The 18,803-nt window shown below is 41.4% G+C and overlaps 1 protein-coding gene across 11 annotated transcripts in view; it reads right to left on the reverse strand.

Annotated features, from left to right (window-relative positions):
• The window catches only part of ralgapb (Ral GTPase activating protein non-catalytic subunit beta), a 31,770-nt gene extending 13,317 nt beyond the window's left edge, over positions 1–18,453 (reverse strand). For 4 of the 11 annotated variants that reach the window (XM_030055168.1, XM_030055166.1, XM_030055162.1 and 1 more), the window contains exons 1-17: positions 18,300–18,452; positions 17,057–17,277; positions 15,872–16,074; positions 15,126–15,292; positions 13,450–13,636; positions 10,409–10,540; positions 8,975–9,153; positions 8,642–8,710; positions 7,977–8,128; positions 6,731–6,962; positions 5,046–5,247; positions 4,105–4,272; positions 3,511–3,625; positions 1,285–1,432; positions 1,087–1,151; positions 833–977; positions 75–205 (exon numbers count right to left, since the gene is read on the reverse strand). In XM_030055168.1, coding sequence (XP_029911028.1) covers positions 75–205; positions 833–977; positions 1,087–1,151; positions 1,285–1,432; positions 3,511–3,625; positions 4,105–4,272; positions 5,046–5,247; positions 6,731–6,962; positions 7,977–8,128; positions 8,642–8,710; positions 8,975–9,153; positions 10,409–10,540; positions 13,450–13,636; positions 15,126–15,292; positions 15,872–16,074; positions 17,057–17,233 — 2,472 coding nt within the window. In that variant the 5' untranslated portion in view covers positions 17,234–17,277; positions 18,300–18,452. Of the gene's footprint in view, positions 1–74; positions 206–832; positions 978–1,086; positions 1,152–1,284; positions 1,433–3,510; positions 3,626–4,104; positions 4,273–5,045; positions 5,248–6,730; positions 6,963–7,976; positions 8,129–8,641; positions 8,711–8,974; positions 9,154–10,408; positions 10,541–13,449; positions 13,637–15,125; positions 15,293–15,871; positions 16,075–17,056; positions 17,278–18,299 lie in introns of those variants that run through there. The other 7 variants (XM_030055172.1, XM_030055167.1, XM_030055169.1 and 4 more) reach the window with 6 other exon arrangements.
• Between the last annotated feature and the right edge of the window lie 350 nt (positions 18,454–18,803).

The raw sequence follows: 18,803 nt of genomic DNA on the forward strand, positions 1-18,803 counted from the left end.
GCTAGAGGTTATTGAAGACTGGACCTAGGTAGCGTACACTGAGTCTCTGTGGTGTATGGACATTGTAGCCTTACCTTGGCCAGCCCAGCCAGCAGCTCCAGGGCAGCTAGTGAAATGCTCATGTCCTGCCTCCACTGGGAGTTGAGCCTCTGGGTGACCAGGTGGATGCTGCGTACCAACAGGCCTGCCGCTGTATCTGGAAGAGCTAGAGCATATAACACCCCGAAATACCAACCACCGCAGAGAAAACAGCAGAGCAGGATAGAAGAGACAAGGCTGGTGCATCAGAGCTAAAATATACAGAGCTGGTAGGATCCTGGATCCCCAGTTACCAGTTTTCTCATGCTATTAAACATCATGCATTAGCAGAGAGTCTTAAACCAACACAGCACACCATGATCAAGAACAAAAACTGGTAGATTAGAGAATATGTAGTGAATAATTAGTGACCAGAAAAAGACAATCCTTAAAATGCCTTAAAAGACTGTGTCTTTTAAGGCAAGACTGTGTCTTTTAAGGCACAGGGTAGAAGACCCGTTTGTCCCAGAGGCAAACTGTTGTCCAGTAGCACAGCATCACAGCAAATAACTTTGGCATCACCTACAGAGGCATTTTACCCAACGCTTCTTAACTCTGCATACCACTTTAACCACGTTAGCTATGAAGAACAAAAGTGTTAATCCAATGAGTTGCATTTTCTGCTGTCCACTAGCAAGGCTGTTATGCCAAATCCAAGCACAGCTGATCATTGCAGCTACTGGTGTAAAACCATCATGCATTAGGACTACAGCTTAGTTTACATGGAGTAGCTGAGTATCCTGTGCATCCTTACCATAGTCTCGAAGCAGAGCCTGAGCGGGACGCTCAGAGTCTGGGCTGGTAGCCTCAGTGCTGCCCCCACTGGTGAAACTAATGCCACTGCTGGTGCGGCTGTGGCTCTGGCTCCTCACTGTCATGTGACTCCCATCTATACTGCCCTGCCATAACAAAAAACACAACAATCTTGAGGCTCAGCCGATGATGCTGGATCAAGCAGCATTTAAAGTTTGGTTATTTATCAATGAAGACAGCAGTGACCAGTCTTACTGTTTCGGTTTGTGCACCTATAGACTCCAACAGTGCTGAGTCTTGGACGATATTGAGCATTGCACCTGAGAAGGGAGAAAAGACTTAGGGATGATCCAAAAGATATAGTTTAAGTAAACAAAACCATGGCCTAAGTAATAGTGGAGAGACCGAATGAATCAATACTGGCAATAGGAGGACAAGGAGGACAAGAGATACCAAGGATGAGCTGTGTATTAGTTGGGTCAGTCTCAGTCTGCAGGGCTCCGATCAGGACGTTGACTAGACGGAGCCGCAGGGACAGGAAGGACACAGGCTGGTCATGAGGAGATCCATCTTCCTCACTGAACTTCCCCTCCAGCAGAACCTAAAACACACATCAAACAGTTAATTAACAGTTACCCTGTTTTTTTTGTAAAGGCTCAGGTTCCCATGGGCAAGTTTTGGCACAGGGATAGGTGCAGATTATATTTAAGCAAAACATAACCTTCAGGAGAGTAAGTTATTTGAAACATGTCTGGACATGACTGGGAATGATTTAAACACCTTCTGCAAGACCTATCACAAATTTGGGGGCTTGGACGTTTCCTATTTTTATGGAGGTGGCCGAAAAAAAAACCCCACAAAAGTTGAGCAGGTTGAGCTTTTGGACTACTTGAGTCATGATAATTTGTTAAACTATAATATCAAGTATTTCATCTACAGTGCATACTGCAATAGATTCATACTAACTAGTGCAAGTAAACTGGAATGCAGACTGTTGAAGCTGTATCTGAACTTCTGCAAATTTGAACTTCAAATTCACTGCTGTTCCTGTCAACCTGATGGTGGTAATTACAAGAGGCATATGTGGGAATTTTTGGTAGCCTGCAATATCACCCACCCTGCATCACAAATTGCTTGAGGGGTCAACACAACTATGATTTGGAAAAAAAAAAAAAAAAAAATTATCAGTTACAGTCACACAATCCACCACATTAACAAAAAGGGAAAAACTTCTGTAGTTCAAACTGAAGGAACAAGATCCTGTTCTGCTTCTTCAGACATGACCGGAACACAGCAGAAGTCTGGCAGCAGGCAAAGTAAATAAGGAAGTGTTAGAGCACTGCTAGTATCAAATGGACAACTATAACTGAGATATTGTGATAGTTACACAGCTATTTATAGTTATACAGTGTGGGACTACACTGTGAGGGTTGCTGTGTTTAAAGGAAGTGTTTTAATTGCTTTTTGGCCCTGTGTGTGTGCATTGGATAGTAAGGTGCCTGGTACCCGCAGGTATAAAAAGCTCTACACTGAAGTAAGTGATACAATTTTGAACACAATCAAAACTAGAAAAAAATAGGAGACCCAGGTTGTAAAAAAAATTGAATTTTAATTTACAGTTTTATTTTAACAGTTTAATTTCTACTGTCACAATTTTAGAATCTTGCCTTTCCATTACTCTCATCAGTGTTATGTGTGAGCAGCTGGCAAGGCCCCAAAGCCATCACTTGCGAGGCCCACACGCACCACGTCAAGTCAGTTGACGTCTGTCATTTACTAATCATCATCTGACCAATCACTGCACAGAGCCAGGCACTAATGCAGATGAAGATACTGCGACAAAGAGACAATTTGAACTCCGTGCAAGCAAGAGGGAGAAAAAAAAAACAAACACAAGAAGAAGCTCGAGGGTGGGTATGTTATGTAAGTACAAATGTAAAGCTTTGACCATATTATACACTTCAGCTGCGATTCACCACAAGAGCAGTCTAGTCTCTGTATATTCAATTAGATTCAGTTATTTCCAGCGGCAGACATCACCATTCATTAAATCTCCTGTTAACTCCTTTATCTGCACATCCCAATGTTAATATAGTTGGATATTTTTTGGAACTATTAACTGATTACTTATTTTTTTTATTGAAGATGTTGTTTGCTCTTATTAATAAAGATTGTTATGTTAAATGGCATTTTGTTATGCACTGATTTTGTACCTGTTGTACAGTTGGGAGGCAGGAGCATGCACTGGGGGGCCTCATAACAAAATTTGCTTAGAACCCCAATTTGGCCAGGGACAGCTCTGACAGCAGTAGTAGTAGTTCAACAGTTTCTGCTGTCAGCAAGCCAAAATGAAACTTAAATTCTACAATATTCTCGGAACAGTGTTTGTAAACAACAGCTTAATATTCTTAAATGAAGAGATGTAACACTGCCCAATGTGCAAACGTAAAGCTAACATGAGCGCAGTGCGAAAGTACCAAAGTGTCAGTTCACCATTAGGTTCCACTGGACACATAATCGTCACTGTAGGTAAGGACAATTAATTAATTCATAGCCCACAAGAGGCCATGATATATTAAAAATAAACTCACAGTCAGCTTAGAAATAATGTCTGTTGAAATGGAATCCAAGTCTGTATTGTTAGCCTGGAAAAAAGACAAATAGGAACCAAAGCTGTACCTCTGATTTGATGTTGCCGAAGTGGTGTGGCAGAGGCAGCATGGCTAGAAGGATGTTGATGGAGGCTCTCCTCAGATCGGTAGGATTTACATACATCTTGAACTTTGACAGCTCCCTGAGGAAAATGTGATCAACATTATTAAGCTTCTTGAACAGAAGCTTGGTGGGTGGCTTGATAGATGAACATGCTAACCAGCTAAGCAGATGCTACTTGTAGTGTTTCCCCTGCATCATGCAGCCTAGCAGACCAGCAGGACAAGACAAAAACACCACTGATGACAAAAACACAGGTGTGCTGTTCAAATATCCATTCATTTGGATTTCAAGATTTTTTTTTTCAAGTATGAATAGTGTATCTCATGACTACTGTTTAGTAGTCATGATTTTACATGTTATTGTACATGTTACAACCTATTTTTGTGCATTAAAAGAGCAACTTCTTGAACTTCCTTTCTTTGTGATCACTTTAAGTCTCCAAGAAACAAAGTAAACACAAATTTTTAAATGCATTGCACCATGCCAGAAAATAATGTAGGGGAAACACTGTAATATATTACTAATTTCTACAATTTTGTAAAGCACTACCACTCTCACCTGTCTGGTAGAATGGTCTCCAGGGCAGCTATGAAGTATGGCACCACTACATTAATGCCCTTCAGGTCAGAGCAGAAGAGGGAAGAGGAGTTAAGGATGATGGAAGCCAGGACTGGTCTACAGATGAAATCAGAGATCTGTAGACCCTGAATGAGAACCATGTAGAACCTGCAGAAAAAAAAAAAAACAAATATTGCCCTTGAGACCTTGTAAAATTCAAATACTGTAACTGTCCTTGCTTCTTGTTTTTGAATTTAAATGCCTCACAACACCAATATGTATACCACAGAACTTTAATGGAGTAGAACGGTCATTGCTCTGTTTGATGTGGTCATTTGGCTAATACACAATAAAATGGCTGTTGCTGTACCCTGAAAGCAGAAATTACTAAAAGAAGTGAACATTTGAATCTGTGTTCTGGTGTGTTCTATGAGGTTAGCATAACATTAGTAAGACTGTGCTTCTCCTAGTAGCAGCATCTGCAAACTAGCAAACCTAGCAGGTCAGTATAATCAAATAAACCTTTTACTGAATATATTAACTCCTTAAATGCTACAAACTGTTGTGGTTTTGCTGAACTTTAGCGGAGAAGACAAGTGTCTTAACTTTAAACTTCTAATGGCCGCCACCTGAAAGGCAAGACGTCTTTCCAATGCTTTGAACGTCGTTACGAAACCACTAACCTCAGCAAGTTGTGATTTGCCTGAAGTTGGTTTATACAAAAGCTAGCCGGGTACCATGGCAACAACACATAAAAATGGCTGCTGCTCTAACCATCCAGGTAGGTTGATTTGAATGGGAAAGACTGTTATATTCCACTCAGCTTCTGTGAGTTATACCCACGGTATGCTATTTTTTTTTTTTTTTTTAAATCACCTGTGAAAAAGGTTTATTATGATTAGAATTAGGTTTTAGCATGCTAAAACACTTGACCATGTTACCTGGACAGGTAGACAGGCAGAATTTCTTCTCCAGTTTTCTTGCTGCAGAAGATCCGGCAGAGAGTCCCACAGGCCTCAGCTCGGCCTGCTTCATAGCTCTCTGGGAACTCATTGGCATCAAACATGGGGTTGGATACCATGGAGTCTGTGGACATCTGGGAACCTTTCCTCCTCAACTCCAGACCCACTTGAGTGGCTATGGCTGTAGCAGAATGGGGAAGAGACAAAGAATGAAAGGACCCTGAATTCAAACGTGGTCGTCAGCAGACATGCATGTATAGAAAACAGAGGCAAACATATATATCTACTATGCACGCTGCAACGAAAAGATAGTAAAAACGCCAACTCAAATATAAACAGATCCAAAAGCAGAAAAAGGTCACAGAACAAGGAAGCACAAAGACTTCAATAACCGCAAACACACACTCATACCATTAACAGGCATACAAAAAGGGACCTCTGACACAAAGAGTTTGCTACAAAAGTTGTAGCTATCAGTGGCACAAAGCATGAACAAGTGTAGTGTGTTGATATTGAAATGTGACCATCATTCCCCACTGCAAGATCACAAAGCAAAATCCCTGTGTCAGCTCCCTTGCTGCTGCAGCAACATCACTGTCACTCAAGGTACAGACCATTCACTTCATGCATTGAGGCACCAAACCAATAAAATCCAAACTCAGGTGTACAGACAATACATAAGGAAAACACAATAAAAAATATTGATGCTGAACTTGAGGGGGTCTGAGGCTAAATTATAAAGATTAGTGTGACCCAAAGAAAAGGAAATGAAAACTTTAAATATGGTGGCGTAGTCACAACTGGCAACGTTATGGTCGAGAAAAGTGGTGAGTCGGTGACCCCATTTCATCACCATTGGAGAACGTTGGGAACGCTGGTGAACGTTCATATGACAGGGAGTGGAAACAGAAATAAAACCCAAAACAAACAAAACATAAACAATGGCAATGATCATGAAGAAATGAACTTAAAAGCTGGAATTTGTCAAGAACCGAATCAAGTGAAGAAAAAAAGCTGCCGTTCCTACTTACAAGATTTATAAGAAAGGAGAATTTGGATAAAAGAGGCTGCAAGATAACAGAAATAGTGGAGAGACACAAAATCAAAGCAGATCCAATATTTTGGGGTCAATTCATATCAGGCATGAATTGTTTTCTTTTTGTTCTCCTCAATGGATGACCTTTGACCCGATACAACTATTGAACATCACTCAGACATTGCAGACACGTGCAGGACACTACACCAAAAAGAGAAAAAAATAAATGGATAGCCAATGATATGCCCAATTTCTCTTCAAATACTTGCATCTTATTGGCATAATTATGTTGTTGTCACTGACTGCTCCACTAATGAGTATACACTATGAGATAATTAATAATACGAGTATGAGGATACTAAAATCTTATACCCGGCCACTTCTAACCAAGCCCTCCACTCACACAAAAGCACAAGAAAGTTTCAGAGAAAATGGCAAAAAAAAAGAAAGAAAATCCTGCACAACATACAATAAAAACACAAACACTGAAAACACAGATAACTCCACAAAAACACATACTAATGAGCACAGCAACAAAACACCCACCTGCCCATGCATAAATGAAATGTCGGCCTAAACATATTACAGCAGCTAAGCTATTAGCCGCCGTCTGAGGCTGTCTCCTTACCAGTCATGCTGGGGTCTCTGCTGAGGCCACTGTGGAGCTTACAGTGGACCAGAGCGGCGTCAAAGAGCCACTGGCCAAACAGGTTGAGGATGCTGTTGACCTTGGGCCTGGCTGGGGCCGGCAGGGGCCGGGACTCCCAGCTGCTCTGGTTGGGGCTTGACAGCAAGGTTGGAGAGGACGACGTCTGCTGCTGCTGCTGTTGGGACGCTTTGGTTGGTTGTCCACCACTACCCTGTGGGGGGATGTGTGATTAGGCTGCTGACAGAACACAGGAGTGATGTGGCTGATGTATCCCACACCCTTAAAATACAGAGTGCTCAGGCAAGAAAAGTCACAAGAGTGTTTGACATTCAGAGGGTACCTGTGGCATGGAGAGAGCCAGACTATCTACAGTGGGATATTATCAGTGCTACCTCATTACTGAGTTGAAGACCAATTAAAAAATAAAACAAAATAAAGAAACAGAAAATTGGCATAGAAACTATTTTCAAAAGAACATAAGTTTGCGACTATGCATAGGCCCCATGAGAAAAACGACAGCAGCAAAGTAATACAAAAAGTAAGTGACAGGAAATCCAATTAACTGTTAAATTAAACTAAAGATCTCCAATAGCCAGATATCATATGATGTTACATCTGTAAACTATGCTGACCCACATGTTTACCAGCTTAGTCGTTGATGTTTTTTTCCCAGTGGTTCTCAATTCTGATCTTCAAGAGCCAGAACGCTGCTGGTTTTCTAGATAAATTCGGTTCTGTTGTTTATTGTTACTCTCTGTTGTCTGCACAGCTAGTCTAAAGACACAAACTAAGCCTGACTCGCACATGCACGACCATTCCCTGTTGTCACTGCAGCTTCTGGCTCAAACTCACTGCCGTCAGACCAGAATCCTGTTTGATGTTTGAACGAGAGCAGCAAAGTCCCTGACTGCCCACTTTACTTCTATCTTTTCACCAATTCCATGGCCCATAGTAAAATAAACGGTGCTCACTGCTGGCAGTGAAAAATTCACACATTTGTGAGGCTACAAAGCCAAAACTACTGCTTTAATTAGCTATCATTCAGAATAGTATCTGCACTGAGACTGACAATAAACTAAGCTCCTTACAGCGTCGCTGTCAGTTGCCAGCACTGCCATGTGTAATGTGTGGGAAGACCAGTGCACCAACAGGAAACCCACAAAAACACAGAGACCATGCACACTCCACACAGGAAGGGTCATGGCCGTGTGATGCTTGGACTTACTGTTGAACTCTTGCTCGTGGTTTTGGTGACCACAGTATGCCGCTGCTTGCGGCTGTGAGGGGGCGTGGTGTTGTTGACAGACGGAGGCGGGGACATGCTCAGTCTGTTGACGGGGGTGGGCGGGGCACTGTCAGCTCTGGGACGTGATATGCCTGTTTAGAGGTGATGGTGAAAGGTGAAATGAGAGGTGTACTACAATCAGTTATTTCCAAGGGAAAAAAGTCTAATTAGACTTGGCAAATAATCAATCTCATAACTAATCAAATCTTTGTCCCTTCTCTCTTCCAGTGGACAGACCATGTGCTTTGGTTGGATGAAATCATTTTGAACCATGTTTATGCAGTAAAGAGGAGAAAAGGGAGTGGTTTAAGAACCTGTGAGTTGATCATAGACCATAATCGTACACCAGGCCTTCATGCAAGACAAAGGTTAGGACATGAATCACCCACGATATTTATCCACCATGATCAAATGCTTTTACTTTTTGTGTCTGCAGCAGACACCTTGATGATGATCTTGTAGCTTAGCTTGTCTGAAATGCCAGTACAAGGAATTTATGCTAAATCACAAAACTAAACCCAGGTGTTAACATTCATCACCACCCATAAACATGGCCCACTTCATATGCCCATCTTGTTATAAGGTGCATCAGCTGACGTTTGTACCATGAGAGAGCAGCACTGGACAAAAAGAGAACACCCTCTCCCGTACATCTCTCTTTTCAACAGAGACACCTACAGTGTAAAGAGAGAAATACACACCGACATGTTTCTATTCAAATATTCAAGCAGGTATTCCTGACTTTTACTCAGTGTTGACTGTATTGCTAAAACTTTGTTCTAACAGTTGGAACTGACAATTCCTGATGCCTGGCATGGCCGTGAAGATGTTGAGTTTAACCATTTCCGTCTGAAATAAACCCCTTTCATCGGATCTATGATGAAGATGCTCAAAAAATCCCTCCACAATGACTCATGCTTTCCTTATCCCATTCTTACCCAGGAAGGCATCCACAAGGCAGCTAACACCCCTCATGGCTCTGAAGAAGATCTGAGGCAGCTGCTTCAGACAAGGATGCAGCACCACTTCATGAGGGATACCGCTAGAGTTGAGGAACTGCTCCTGAAACTTTGGGGTGGTGCTCACTATTGCCGGGTTGCTTAGGTCCACCGGGTTACTAGAAAGCACAGAAGGGGGAGTAACAGTTGCCAGAATCCATAGTTTTAAGAAAAAGCTTACAGATGCCAATACTGCCAGTTTGCATATCATTTCCTAAGAGGACCAGACATCATTCCTCCATGGCTAAGACAGAGAATGGCATGACACATGGCTAATTTGTCATCATCAAAAAGATTGGCCCTACTGTATGAAACATTTTTGGACTGGAGTGGATTAGAATCACCTTGCGAGGCAGCTGGATCCGCAACATCATGCAAGAATCCATCCTGCCGGGCTTCAAGTTCTGTACTTTTGGCTGAGCCACAGTGGTTTCGACCAATCAGGGACAGCTATGAGCACGGTTTGTGTGATGATAGTGATAACAACAGCAGCTCTTAAAGAGGTCAGCTGGGTGCTGCTACAGCATCAGCTGTGTCAGAACTGGAAGCACAAATTTTCCTTAAAAAGTCATCAAGAATTGTGTACTGACAGGCTAACTACAAAGCTATAATGACCTGCTTATTAGCTGTCAAAGTTTATCAGACTGCAGCATGTTGTTGTTGCCTCTTACTACATCTTATGCTTTGTTGATGTGATTGGTTGAAGTTAGCCCATGATAAACAGTGACAGACAGATGGCTCATCCAATTACCTACCAAGTACTATTTTTGCCATTTCTGCTTTATTTGATAGTCACAGTAGAGAGAGTCATGAAAGGCAGAGGAGGGAGAGGGGATGACATGCAGCAAATATCCTGAGGTCGGAGTCGAACCCAGAACACTGCAATCAGGACTCAGCCATAACACATGGTATGCGCTCTTATCCAGCCAAGTACTTTTTTTGAAAGTGCCTGTCCTTTTCTAAACAGTTTCCAATGATGACTTCTCAGATGGTTCTGTGTAACAAACCATCTGGTGCATCAGGATGGGACCACAGTGTATTTATTGTGTTTCCGTTCATGGAAAAGCAGTCTTGGTCACAAAAATGAAGACAGAAAGAAAGACAGCACATAAAACAAGAGGCTCCTGGCCCTCTAATTTCACATAGAGGAAATATAGTAGGTAAAAAGGGGAAATCATTTAATGGGAAGACAGCAACATAAGGTATTTCTTTAGTTCCTCTCTACATTTGAAATACTGAAGCTCTTAATCTACCTTCCAGGACATGTAAACAAAGAAGCCATTTTAGGCATCTAGGTTAGTTTGATGGAGAAAGAACATCTCTATTTCAGGTAGTAAGACAGCAAAACTGCTCTAGTACTGCAGAGCTATGCACCTGAGCATGTGGAGGAAGCGGTACCAGGTCTGCGCTACACAGTCATTGTCCATCTCAACTGGGATCAGGTTGGCATCCTCGTCAGGAACTTTAAAAGGGGGGAAGGAGGGGCCGTGGGTGAACCGCAGCAGTCTAGGATTGAATAAGAGAGGCAGGCATGGACACATTATCACACTGAACACATTACAGGATGTAATGTAAAGTTTTGCCCTTCATAATTTTAACCGTTGTGTTCACTGCCTTATGTTTTTTGCTTAATCTCACTTATTTTCTGCCTGTATAGCATGTTTAAAAAATATTTAAAATTATTATTTATTATTAATTTTTTCCTACATTTTTAAGGTGGCTTTTAACATCTGGCCTGGGTCAACAGATGAAATTTAGCCTCTCCTTTCACAGCTGATTAATGTGCGTTGTCCATGACCAATAAATAAAAACCAATAAATAAAATAAATAAAAAATAATCATTACTGACCATGACAGTAGTTCTAAACTAGCAGGTAACAGTAGACTGCAAGTTGATTCTGAGTGGATCATAGATGTGTGAATCCATTTCATCATAAACTTTTTTTTAAAAAAATATTCACAGCACTTTAATTTATTTCTTTTTTAAAGATTTTTTGGGGGGCATTTCACCTTTATTTGACAGTGATAGAGACAGGAAAGGCAGCGGGGGGGGGGGGGGGGGGGGGGGGGGGGGGGGGGTGACATGCCACCAGGGTGCCCCGTACAGTGCTTTAATTTTGAACTAATGTTTCACATTGCTGCATGTAAGCGTGACTTGCTTCACTGACTGAGAGGAAGCTCACTATCTCCACAGCATGGCCAAACAGGTTTGTTGTCCTCTTGTCGTTAAAGTTATGCCTATTATTCTATTACTAATGTCTACTTTCAGAAGTCTACATTAATCTCCAGTAACTGTTGGAGTTACATTTTATTTTTCTCACTCAATGTTTTTTTTCTGGTGCGTGACAGCGCTGTGGATCACAGAATTTTTCATTTTGTGAAATAAAACAATTCTTGTTAAGTTAGCCTATGTGTGGGCTGTGACTGAATGACGAAGACAAATGCAGATCCTGAGGCTGAGAACCACTTAATGAAACTTGCTGATGTATCATGTACAGTCATGGGCTACGACCTCCCCGGAGGCCAGAGTCTCCCATTGTTGAAAATCCACAGAAAAAAAGCTATGAGACATGCTGCTGCCTTTCTAACATTATGCTGAGCTTTAAGCAAAAGTACTGCATTTTTTCTTAAATTACTGCAACTTATTCATGAGTACATATGAGAACGTGACAAGCACAAGAGGTGACATGGTGCACAATACTGACTATATTGCAAACCACTACTTAGAGGGTAATAAACGTATTAATTTTTTAAAGTTATTAAGCTCTGACAAAATATTTTGTTAGTCCTCATAGCTGAATCTGTAATATTTTTACTTAATATATCGCTATGTGCACAGTGGAGTATGGTAAACCTCTAACAAGGGCACATTTACACCCTTTCCATACTCTGCTGAAACTGTGTTTATTTTGATAAAATTCACTTAATACTTTTCTTAAAAACTAAGACCATCAGTGTTCATTTTAGTAAAGTGTAGATATTTAAGTATTTTCATTGTGGAAATTTTTCAAATACCAAAGGAATGTGGTTCTCTCATCTCAAAACTGTCTAATTATAGCAGCACCTACTGGCTCCTCTCCAAGTCACAGCAATATCTAGAAATGAGATCATGGGTGGGGTAAGCTTAAAAAGGCACAACCATAAACCAGTCAACTTTGACTAAACCTGCATTTTGGCTTTTTTGGCTTTTCTTCTGATACCAGAGGACTACATTTTAATTTGGCTTCAATAAACAGATATTTATGGGCTTGTGTCAAATTGTTAACAAACTTACCCACCTAACTCAGTTATCCCTATGGGAGGAATAGGGCTGTATTATGGTATATCTTAGTGAAATGGATTTGAACTCTCAAACAAAACTTACATCTTGTGTTTATGGCAGTGATTCATTTTTTTTTTTTTTTTTTGGTATTGTTGTTGTTGTTATTTTTCTAAATTGCTAATCTCCACACCCAAGGTCTCTTGTGACTGAGTAAGGAATTACAACTACACAATTATGTGGATTGGATAAAATCCCTGTAGGACTGAACAGCAGAAGGCCTTCCCCGGCCTTGTGACACACTGTCAGGACAGGTAATTGTGCAATTTAATTTTCTTAGTCATAAAAAACTAAAAATACATTGGACAGAAATATATCATATTATTAGTTGATGCTAAGATAAGACATGACAGAGACGACAACCCTTGTTGGACAAAAGTCACTGGCATGTACAAGCTGTTTGGGCAGTTTCAAAGGTTCCTCAGCTCACACACACACACACACACACCCCTCAACCCTCTCCTCAACTACCGCACCACATTGCTTACAAAACAAACACAGATCACTGTGGCGATTGTTTCAGCGATAGGTGCACTGCACACTTGCTGATGACAGATTACATTTAGTCAAATCTACAGTACACTGCTGACGTGTTTAGGACAGATTCTTGAAAATATTGGGAGCCTATGTATTGTGGGAGATAGGACAACACAACACTTTGTAGCCTCTGACGGGTAAATTGATCAATGGATTTATACTTTTCATGGGCAACAGGAAAAATGACACATTACAGACATTTTTGACAAACAATCACACACACAACAACAAAACAATTCGACAAATCACATGACAGACATTGAATCTTGTAGGTTCAGAGCATATGACAGAGGATTTTGAATCTCTAGTATTCTTAATTGATAACACAGCTGCTCTAAGCAAAATACTGAAATTGAGCAGGATAGACAAAGCAGGTCATAAATTGCCTCGCCATCCAAACTTGCTAAATACTTATAACACCATAAGAGGATATGAAGTTATTTTGAAATACTACTTAAAAACTCAATCTAACCCCAAATCTTGTAAGTGTCATATGAACATAGAATTATTTTGAGTGAAATACCCCCAACTGGGATTATTACCCCCATGATCTTCTCACCTGGAGGTGAGGGCACAGGCCACTCTGCTCCACTGCTCCACCACAGGAGGGTGGTGTCTCCAGTTGGCCAGCATCTCCCTTGCTGTCTTCCAGTAGGGTGGTGTTGGAAAGCAGCGGGCGCATGCCAGCAGCCACACCTCAAACAGCACTGCCATGAGCTTGTCTGCCAACTTCTCTGCCACGCCAACTGGATAGAGGTGAACATATGAGGGGGTTGAGGGTAAGTATTCACCAGAGACTGGAAACAGGGTGTCTACAGGCATCAAAGAGTTCAATTTAATGCTTTTTAAGACCTACTCAAGGTAAAATTTATCCAAATACTGATTTTTGGAAAAAATCATCTTTTTCTAATCTAGATGATACGCAAATCCAAGGATTTTTGTGGATTTCTCTCTACAGATGCTAAAGTGAATAGTCTGGTTTCTTGTGCGCATGTACATATGAGAGTGAGTGAAAAGGGTGTTTAGGTTAATCTACAGCAGGCATTTGCCCACCCAAGAGTAGAATGTCAGTGTAAAGAAAGTATTCGGTTCAGCGGTAGGTTTAGAGTTTTGTAACATCAGAGATGTTGAATTTCATGCAGTAGAGCTTTACTGATTTTGACAAAGGGAAATTAAAATATGGATAAATTATATTTGATAAAACAGTTTGTGAAAATTAAGACCTCGTAAATTCTAATTTAAGACTGCTTAATGACCTGCAGACAGGCATTTGACTGCAACACTGCACTGCATTCAACTCAGAAGTGAAGCCGCTGTTAGGCATGACACAAAGCAGTATCATCAAAAGTTATACACCATATACTGACATGAGCCTGAGTTGCATACAAGAATATTTTCTTGCACTAAAGGGATTAACATTAATCACATGAAGGAGAAACCGTCACCAGATCCCATTCGCCTATATCCATACTGGGAACATAGAATGAATGATGCAAAATTTGTTCACTTGCAGGTTTATTTTATGTCATATAGATCTCAGCTTTGAAAGTGTCGCTATTCGTTGTTTCATTGCATAAAAGTTTAACACAAATGTTAGAATTTACCTTTAATCCTTCTGGCATGTTTTGGACAGGTGCCTAGTTATGTATTTAAGGTTTCAACCCCAAATGTGGAACCACCAACATAATGTCTTCCTTATAAACTATTATATTTTCAATTAAATAAATTTCTGTATGCTACTCTTAATAATGAAACATACACCAGAATAATGAGTCAATCTATAGTGAGTTCATGAAAGCTTCAATGATTGCTGTTCTAAATATCCAGTGTCTGGTAGGTCCTTCCTGACTAAAATTCTTTAGTGCACAGGAAGTCATGCGTTCTACATTTCCTGCAGCAACAGTTGTTTATTTAAACACAAGAATAGCTGGATAGCTAGCATGACCAGCAATGGCTACCTTGGCTGAGCAGGCAAAGAACAGAGCACCATCGACAGAAACTCAAACTTCATCTACAAAAAAACATCTAATGAAAAAGGCTGCAAGGCTGCACAGTACTGCCCACAGTGTTTGATTGACAGGTGATTTCTGGAAGTGCAGTGCAGGAACACCAAAGCAATGAGCACTCAGCAGCACCAAAGATAAACTGCCACTATAAAACACTTTAACTATGGCCCTCACTCTGCTTTTATTCTCGCTTTAAAAGTGGGGCTGTGGAAAAATGGTGCAGGCTTACCTCCAATAGTGGGCGGGGCCAGCAGTGTGTCGTTGATGCGAAGCAGGAAGAGCAGCAGCACCTCCCATGTTTCCCTCACCATAGAAACAGACTCTCGTGCCAGTTTCTGGACTGCAGTCAGAACCTGCTGGCAAAGCCTGATGTGGTTCAAACTATGCTGCTCAGGCCTGGAGGAGGAGAGGGGGTGCAGGAGGAGTTGGGAGAGAAAGGAAATGTACAGGGGAGAGCAGGCATTGTGAGTGATGTCCAGGAAGGCTGGAGGACGCGAAAACACAGTCCAACAGTGAGACACCCCAGAAAAACAAGAGATGAATTTTAAATTTAAAGACCTCTGCAGCCAATCTGGTCACTGCAGAAGCATAAAGTTATAAGATTCAGCAAATAAAAATGTAAATAAGATTGGGGCAAATGAAAAGTATTAAACATACCTGACAGTTACAACACCAAAACATGTTCAATACAATTGCATTGAATGAATTATATTATTATTAAACACATGTGCCAAGCAATGAAATATAATCAGAATTAACAAAAATGTAGGTAGTTCATACAAAATATAGGAAAATGATAATATGAAAAAACAACTACATGAAAAGCAATTAAAAAAGCTAATTTAAAGCTAATAAACCAAAATTACTACCATGAAGAGGGGGTAAGAAAGAGAAGCTGCAAATAAATGAGAAGAAATGGAATGACTGAGCAAATGACAGACAGATGAACAGCTTTAATGACTATCGTTGTTGTACCTTGGTACAAAGACGTTGTAGAGATGCTTGAGGATGGTCTGGACGTATAAATTGGGCTCTTTGACTACAGGCTGAGGCATGGAGTCCCTGGGTGACACCAGGGCCATCATCCAGTCTGTGTACACATCCACACAGAGCTTGACAGTGTCCCCCTCTAGGGGAAGCGTTAAACCGTAGCAAAGCACCTCCATGGTCCATTTCACCTGGGAGCCAAAACCATTTTCATTAGGGCTGCACAATCATGGGAAAGAACATATAATCCTGTGTTGTAGGAACTTTAGGCAAATGTAGCATCAGGCTACATTTGCCTAAAGACAGTCTATGTGTGACGCTGTTCAGTCTCTATCACTCCGAGGCTCACTCCATCTGTACCATTAACTTCTCTTCATATGGTGCATGTCACATACTTCTTCAAAAGGTTGTGACTGGCCCATGTAATGCGAGCAATATTTACACTAAATATCTCAGTGATAGGATATACGATATAACTATGGGTTCACACTTATTTGAAATTTTTAAGTGTGGCAACAGTGAAAATTTTGCATTCTTCAAAAGAAAAAAAAACAGCATAATAATACCATCTGGACACAGAAAAAGCATTTACTTCACAAAGTATTTTTGATCAGAACAGACCAATTGGCCCTATCACTGCCCTTGAGATATTAATATCACTTAGGTTCATATCTAGATAATGATATGGTAACGATATATCGCTCAGCCCTTGTACAGCCTTACATAAGATGAAACTTGACATAATACTGTTAAGCACCTTGGATACTAACGGTGACTGTGAGTTAGTGGGCAGACTTTTTTAGGGCTTTCAGGTGGGTGGTGACATACTGGCTTATTGGAGTCTGCACTTGTTTATAAAAGGGCCCTTAGTCAGCAGACTACTGACCTGCCCACTCCCAATCAACAGCAAAAAACAGCCAACATAAAACCAAAAACCCACAACCAGATCAAGAAGTGCACAACAATTCAACAGACAAACGTATCAAGATTCGACATTCCATGTACACTTCCTGATCTTGAGCTGTTGGTGGAATTTTTTTAATGAAGAACTGAAGTGACCAGGGGCATAATAAGCACCCTGTGGACCCTGAAACTTCAACACAACCTTCTATACAACAGCATTGCCTCCTTGTCCTGTACACAATGACTCTCTTGACCCGCCCCCCTCCTCACCTCCTTGTCTGTCTTGAGGATGTTCTCCGTGGCCACAGGGCTGACAGCTGTCCCCAGGGGCTTCACGACAGCATTGGCTACCTCTGTGCCCACGCTGGCGGGATACGTGTGCAGGACACTGAGGTGGCCCTGGTCACTTTGCACCACCAGGTGCAGAGAGCGCCACTCAGAGTACATGCTGCTGATGTCTGCTGTACTCTATTCACACCTCCTTCCTCCACCTGCACACACACACAAATCCAGCTAGTCAACTTAACAAGGCACACTAGGAAAGCAATCCATAGGATATACCTTGTGGTGAGACTGTCATCCAAGCTCCATTCAAAAATCTAATAATTTAGAGTCTTGTACTTTAAAAAAGGTGGGTCCCTCCTGCAACATGATTTAGGAGCTTAGACAACATGTCAGGTTCTTCTGCCAAAAAGTGCTTTATTTCAAGAACATCAACTTTTGCAGTTGTTTCATGCTGCTTGCCACCGCCTTACACTGTTTGTTTGGCAGAGAATGATAACGGGAGTTAAAACGGAAAAGCAGTTTTTCCGACTGCTCTGCGAAACTGTACTAGCGGGCGGTTTACTGTGTGGTGAACGCATGCTGTGTTGAAGGGTGCATACAATCAATTCATTAAAGGTCACAAAGTTATGAGCAGTGAGGTGTGTACTTCTGCCAGTAAACAAGGACAAAACGAAACGCAAATCAAACTGCCAAGTTTTTCATGGACTCTGCGTGACGTTCTCTATAGCAGAAAGACTGAAACATAACGCTGGCATGAATATATATCTATACAAGCGGCTCTATGCTTCGTAATTCTTGAATGTACTGAACTATGCCGACCATATTGTAGCTGCAACGTCGAGTCGACAACAAGATCTGAGCAATCACAACCAGGAAACAGCTCTTGAAAAGCTAACGTTAGTGGTCAGCTAGCTAACGTCGATATCACCACATCTTCCTAATCATGCTAATGACGTTAGCTGAAGTTAGCTGTTTGCTAGCTGCTGTGTGAACAAATTGCCTCTCTGGACATGAGAATAAAGTATCAAATGTTGCAAAAATAACCAGAAGTGAGCCCGTTAGCCATTACCTCTAACTACGCTGTAGTGGGTTCGGCGTTGGCAGCTACATTAGCTAATGTTCGCTAGCTTGTTTGCTGACATTAGCAGAGCTGGCTGTCATTGTGCTAGCCAACTTTGCAGTGAGGCTAGCTTTAGCTCTCTGACTAATCAAGCGTTTTGCCGTTTACCTGGACCAGCTGGGACTGTTGTCATAACAAGTATCTGAAACTCGTAAATCGTGCTTGCTATTGCATCCCGGTCTAGATCACAACAGCCTCCATCTTCGCAATGTCAAGGCTTGGATAGTGCAGTTTGGTTGGCTGTAACGGGGGGAACAAATCCCGGAGGTTGACGCCCCCTATTGAGCTGTTACTGAACCTGCACCACGGAGCTGATGTAGCGTTCACGTACTCCTTGTAAGTCGACTTTGAAGGTCGTCGATGCGACTTGTACACACAGGAGCTTTCATTCGGAAACAATGACAATATTGACACTGCAGCAAAAACAGTTTTCTAGTAGCTACTTTATGTAAAGTACAGAGTTACTTTCAGGGCCCGATAGTTAATAATAACATGCGCTACATAGCACAAACCATGGACATCACCTTTGACATCAGCTGCATGGCGTCCGTGTTCACACCCCGTAAACGTTACATTTCGAAATCTTATTTTCCGACAACACGGAAGGCAGCA

This window comes from Myripristis murdjan, chromosome 7 (genome assembly GCF_902150065.1).
Source record: "Myripristis murdjan chromosome 7, fMyrMur1.1, whole genome shotgun sequence".
NCBI lineage: Eukaryota > Metazoa > Chordata > Actinopteri > Holocentriformes > Holocentridae > Myripristis > Myripristis murdjan.